This window comes from Perna viridis, chromosome 2 (assembly GCF_037379345.1).
Source record: "Perna viridis isolate PV_CMFRI_1.1 ecotype Kerala chromosome 2, ASM3737934v1, whole genome shotgun sequence".
NCBI classification, from domain to species: Eukaryota; Metazoa; Mollusca; class Bivalvia; order Mytilida; family Mytilidae; genus Perna; species Perna viridis.
In genome coordinates this window covers 54,633,624-54,639,623 of record NC_142446.1, presented here as the reverse complement: position 1 = coordinate 54,639,623, position 6,000 = coordinate 54,633,624, and the positions used below count along the sequence as shown (strand labels likewise).

General features: G+C 30.4%; 1 protein-coding gene across 3 annotated transcripts; it reads right to left on the bottom strand.

Annotated features, from left to right (window-relative positions):
• Positions 1 to 226: 226 nt before the first annotated feature.
• LOC148626078 (uncharacterized) lies at positions 227 to 5,496 on the bottom strand. 3 transcript variants are annotated; one of them, XM_088569702.1, is made up of 6 exons: positions 5,271 to 5,496; positions 3,331 to 3,385; positions 2,226 to 2,253; positions 1,785 to 1,928; positions 1,128 to 1,382; positions 227 to 389 (listed from the first exon to the last, which is right to left on the bottom strand). In XM_088569702.1, exons 2-6 carry the CDS (start codon positions 3,331 to 3,333, stop codon positions 310 to 312), a joined length of 510 nt encoding a protein of 169 aa, XP_088425828.1. In that variant the 5' UTR covers positions 3,334 to 3,385; positions 5,271 to 5,496; the 3' UTR covers positions 227 to 309. The 3 variants fall into 3 exon arrangements, with proteins under 3 accessions (XP_088425828.1, XP_088425827.1, XP_088425826.1); XM_088569701.1 differs by lacking the exon at positions 5,271 to 5,496 and adding an exon at positions 3,483 to 3,566; XM_088569700.1 differs by lacking the exon at positions 5,271 to 5,496 and having other exon boundaries at positions 3,331 to 3,476.
• Between the last annotated feature and the right edge of the window lie 504 nt (positions 5,497 to 6,000).

Below are 6,000 nucleotides of genomic sequence, written 5' to 3'. Positions count from 1 at the left end.
TCTACTTTTTGTTTTTAATTTTGTTCTTAAATTGGTTGGTGTTTGGTTAATGTTGTATGTTTTTTTACATATCAAATTTATAACACTGTCATGACATTGTTATTAAATTGTTTGGTGTTTGATTAAAGCTGTATAATTTTACAATATTAGATTTATTAAATTAAAGTGTATACAAAACTTGAATGGTATGCTTCTATGATTTCGACCAATATGTATAAGATACATATGTCTTTTAATAAATTTAATATAACAAAAACATATTGCGAATAAGTTCGTAGTAAATGCATGGAAATTTTCAACTAAGCCTTGTCAGTATTCATTCTCGTTCTGTGGTTCCTCTGACTCAAGACCTCTCTTTGATGCGGCTGCCACAAATACTGGTATGAATTCTTAAAATGCAAATAAGCAATACATCTAAGATAATTTTGTATACTTTACGAATTGTTTGAAAAAAAATATAGCGAAGTGCAAAATGACGGAAAAGCAGTGAGTAAAATAGTCGGGAACAAAAAAAGCACTATACACGAGGAACAAATCACAATAAATACATATAAAACGAAGGAGTTGTACTCAGCGACTATGGCTGGTTAATCAGCTCATGCGTATGGAGTTTTCATATCACAACTCATACATAATGCCAGAGCTTGCCGTAACTATGCATTTTATTTTTGTATCGCGCTATATTTCCTACAATAACGCTTTTAGAACAGGATTATGTTGCTACATGATTGAAGTAATAACTACAAGAATTTTATGATCGTCATCATTAACTCGTGTATCGTTACGGTGTATCTATCTGCACCATGAGAACTGATTTGTTCAACGTGTCATAGTTTTCCTTCCATATTGAAAATCCAACACTTACAATGTCATTTACTATATACTACCTCCCTTATTATAAATGCCACACTGCATCTATATAACTTTAATCTCCTTAGAACAAGGGTTATATGAAAAGCCACATGTAAATTTCTGTTTACTAAAACAAAATATCAAAAAATAAAAATATGTAGGCTTTCCAACCACGAATCACATTTTGCATGATTCTTAGCTGGAGTTTTACTCAATATGTTTCCGAATTTCAGACTCTAAAATCATATATACAATATATAATTTTATTAATTTACCTTCATAATTAATTTGTTCGTCGCCATCCGTGTCAATATCTGTAATAAAGTTATTCCACTCTTCCTCTGAGAGTGGTTCATCACCGATATGTTTCATGATTCTTTCCAATTCTGACCTTGAAATAGTACCACTGTTATCAACATCAAAAATTGCAAAAGCAGCCTTCATTTGTGTTTCCAAGTCTCCTTCTAAATACTTATTGCCGTTTACCGATATCCAATCCCGAAATTCATTTTTGTCAATTTTTCCACTACCTGAAAGTAAATGAATCTTTTTGTTTTGTCATATGTTTTTTAAACATTTGTTGTGTAACTTATTTCTTATTGCTACTTTACAACATATATTATTTTGATTTAATGCTTGTACCGCCAAATACTTATTTCTGTTGTAGCTCTTCAATTAATTGTTATATATTTCTGCTATATGTTTACCATATAAAATATTGTACTCGATCAATAATGGAGTTCCCTATTTCGCCTTTGAAAAGAGAGGGTAGTTAGGTAGGTTTTTTTTTGTTTTTAAATTTTACTGTTTTTAAGGTTCGCTAATTTTAGCTCAAAAAAGGGTGGATTGGTGGATTGGGTAAAAGGAAACATACATCGTTTTATTCGACCATTACTGAAATTTAATCATTATTAAATCATGGATTTTTATACCGTTAGCGTCAATTTCATCAAAAACAGTCTGTATATCAGCCTGCGTTGGATTAGCTCCAATTGACCTTATCAATTTCGCTACTTCATCGAAATCAAGTCCTTCATCATGGTTCATGTCAAGTAAGTCAAATGTTTCGTCTAAATCTGAAAAATAAATCAAAATAAACTGATTTCAGTATCATACACCCTTTCTTTCTTGTAATTGTGGCATTTTTTAAAAATCAAGTTCATGAAAGAAATTAAAAAAACTTTCTATGTTAGTACAGTATTTGTTGATGTTGTTAATAAATAGAAAGGTGAAAAATAGAAATATGCCATGTTTAGGGGTTTGTGCATGTCACGCATTGTTAATTGGTTTGGTCTGTTCGTATTGTGTATCTAATGCGAGTTGCAAAGTTTCTGTTTTTACTGCAATATTTGCTCAAATTGTATAATACACACCTCTCAGCTGTTCTTCTGTCATAGAAGCCTATAAACAAAAGACAACTGTTTATTTAATTGTGTAGATTTTTCATTCCTGATACCACAAAGCAGGTAATTTTAGCTGGTGCAAAATTTATCGATTCTCTTTATGAATAGGAATATTAAATTTTCGCGGTCTTCAGATTCATTGGAATGGAATTTTTATGTTAAATATCTGAACATAAAATTGGCGAGCATTTTTCCCATTCTCAAAAACATCGCGAGAATTCCCTGCTTTACAGTATGTCTTACCTATACGTACACTACCTTCTCTCGGGGAGATAGTTAAGATGAAATGATTGGAAGTTACAATTGTAATAATTTAATGTCTGTTTGAATAAATAGATGTTGTTTTTCTTTCTAAGTATATAAGTTGTTTTTTTTTTTATTAAGATGAGTCTCTTATGAACTTGTCAATTACACAAAGACATTTCTAAAGATTCATATTACTTGAATATATTCAGGCACTATTTACAAATCCCTTATATAGAACAACTATGGTTAATGGGTATGATTTTCTTTCCATTATTCGAAATTCCTATTTAAGTACCATTCTGTGTAAGAATCAGGTATATATATTCCACACCTCCAGCAAACAACTGAAAAGCTATTCAAATTTATTACCTATGACGTTGATATTTTTTGACTGAATATATAAGGAAAAATGCGGACCAATTTCCCACCATTTTTCCATAGTGCTTTTCAACTAAATTTGACCTATGATTATCATAAAAATTCAAATTTTACAAATACTTTAATGGTTATTTATGGAAGTGATCAGGTATAAATACTTGTTCAATGCATTTAAATCTCTGCGTTTTTCTCATCTTCCACACCTTGTACACATTTAGCCCGATTCTTACACGTCACGCAGCAGTACTTAATTAACGATGTTCCCATCATCAAAGGTTTACTGATATGCTATATCGAAATACAAAGGAAAACGAACGATGAAATCAGGTGTAATGCACAATGTGTAATGAACAAAAAATATGATAAAGAAAATTTCAGATAGTATTATTTATTATACTATTCTAAACTAATGCAGATGGGAGATGAAAAGAAACACTATGTTTTTACGTACCATTATAGAATTCCGATTGTTTATTTCAGGTCACGTTAAATAATCGTCGTTGTATCTACAAATAATAAAAATTGTAATAATCCCTCAAATTTGTATTGTGATAATGAATTAACAACAATTTACACGTGTACACAAAGACACTTATATCTTACCTTTGTCGCTGGTTTATGATTTTAAAAGCTTTAGATTGTATATTTACAGTAACACTGAGTTTACCATTTAAAATATAATTAAAAATTTAAAATTTTTTAATATTAGACCTGTTATAGAACTTGGCAACAGTTGCTATGTACAATAAGTATCAAACATCGTGTAAAAATATTTGAGAAAGTTTTTAAATTCCTATTCATAGAGTGATTTACATATAAACCATCCTTGAGCATATATGTATCAACATATATATTTTAGAAGTACAAATATTTAAACCTAAGTCGAAAGTTAATTAGAGTTTATTTCATAAAAAAGAACTTTTAACTTATTTAATTTAGTAGGAACTCATTTGTTTATAAGTTAGTAACAATAATTGTTTTTCTGAGGTTTCAAAGAATGGATAAATGTAATGTATACATACTTTATTAAATGGGCCATAAAACTAACAACTTAAAACACAAAAAAGTGTGCAGTATATTTCTATATTATACTTCTGCAAATATAGTTTTTAAGTTATGATATCATAAATACCCACCCCCCCCCCCACCCAACACACACACAAAGATAACTTAAGAAGAGTAATAATTGTTATGCTGCTAGAACCTAAACTGAATGTACTTAACTACCTGTGATTCCTTGGAAGATATATTAGTGTATGTTTCTTGCAACTACAACCAATAAGGTATACTGACAATATAGGGCACATATTATTAGCGTATACAAATTTTGTATTTAATTTATCAGGATTATCGTGTACTTGTCATTAAGTTTACCTTACATAATTTATAAAGTCTCCTTGTATTGAATGTTTACAAAATTAGTTCTTTAAATGATTTATATTATTGATGGTTTGATATAATATCATTGCTTGCTTCAATGACAGTCTCTTATGAAAAGCAAGGAGACATAAAATTATTTTGAATACATTCATCGTTTTTACTGTTCATTCTGTATCTATTAGTGCAACTAAACTAACTTCCAAAGTCATTTAACATATACTTCATAATCCTATTCGAAATATATAATTTTATTTAATAAAAACACGTCGTTTACTAAAGGCAAACGTACTACCGATATCTTGCTTTTATTCAATTTAGACTGACAATTTTGTTCTCTCTAATGTACAGTTCTCTAAATTGACGCATATGAAATAGTCCGTTTCTATAAGTTTTTACGCGAAGCGAGTGGGGGCACACCCAAAACATTTGTTTAGCTATATCTGTGCTTTGCCATACTACCTTGCCGTTGCACCTGGTTCATGCTCTCAGTTTTTAGTGGGGTCCGGGTAACTTATTTGCTTTTGATTCTTTGTACATATCATTTGGGTTATTTTATGATCTTTGTTGTGTGTGTCTGTTTACGCCGTCTGGTCTTTGTCCGTCCCTGGATTACATTTTTTATGTCCGCTAGAATCTCGGTTCCCTTGATTACTTTTTAACAATATGTAAATCTATGTAAATCTGTACTTGAAGAAAGCTAGACATTTAGATACATTCAGCAAAATCTAACATTAAAATATGTCATGCCTTAACGCTAATCGTGTCAGCTGTAACCAATATATCGCATTTAAAGTTTTTTCAGCATGACGAATTCAATTTAAAATGTTGCTAACAATAAAAAGATAAACGAACACAACTGCTTGTGCATATCTTATCTCTGCGTGTTTAACTTTTGTTTTAATCAACAAATTAACCGTTATAAAAAATAACATTGCCTAAAGCCGTATCGATATCATGCACGGACTTAAAATTGCTACAGTTGATTAACAGCTAATTATTTCATATACTCACGTTTTCTCTGCCAGTCGTCAGGAAACTATTTCCTTGTTTTACCTTGGAGTCATATCTGTTAAAGTCTGCATCGATATTTGCATTGTACGCTTTCCTATATTCTTGTAAGTCAATTAGTGGTAGGTAATTATTGTTGTTTTCTTATGTCCATGGTAACGTTATAATAATCCTTCATTCTATGAACGCCAGACAATACCATGTTGAAAACCAAGCCTTTATGTTGTTTGGGATAAGAATCAATTGAAGGGATTTGATTAATTATTAAAACTTCCCTCGTCGCCTATTATAGGCTTGAGAAAATATTTTTTAATGAAATAGGTCTTTGGGTTTTCAGAATCAATTTATCCAGCTCAATCGATCTATATATTCTACTTTGATGATAACGTTTATTTCATTCTTTTTTTAGAAAATCTATGTATAAAGGTAGATACCTTCGAACATATAAATAATGACATATACTATTTGGAATTTGTTTTTAACACATTCAAATGAGGATATCCCTGCTCTCAATATGTAATTGATGTCTTTTCAGTCTGAAACCGATTTTCATGATATGTTAATATACCAAATGGTTGTAATAATTACTTGCAGGGAAGATCATTGTTACATAAAAGGTAGATGGATAAACGATGGGATGGGCAGGCGGAAGGAAAGGCGGGCACAGTGATTACTATATATACATTCCATTTTCAAATAGCGAACATACAAATATGTCGAGCTATTATGAGAC

Bases quoted from the DNA above. Each gene is read 5' to 3' on its own strand.
- LOC148626078 (XM_088569702.1), bottom strand. The intron at 1,383-1,784 runs GTATAAAAATCC...ATTTACTTTCAG, and splicing joins TGATGAAATTGACGCTAACG to GTAGTGGAAAAATTGACAAA. The intron at 390-1,127 runs GTAAATTAATAA...TTGCATTTTAAG, and splicing joins CGAACAAATTAATTATGAAG to AATTCATACCAGTATTTGTG.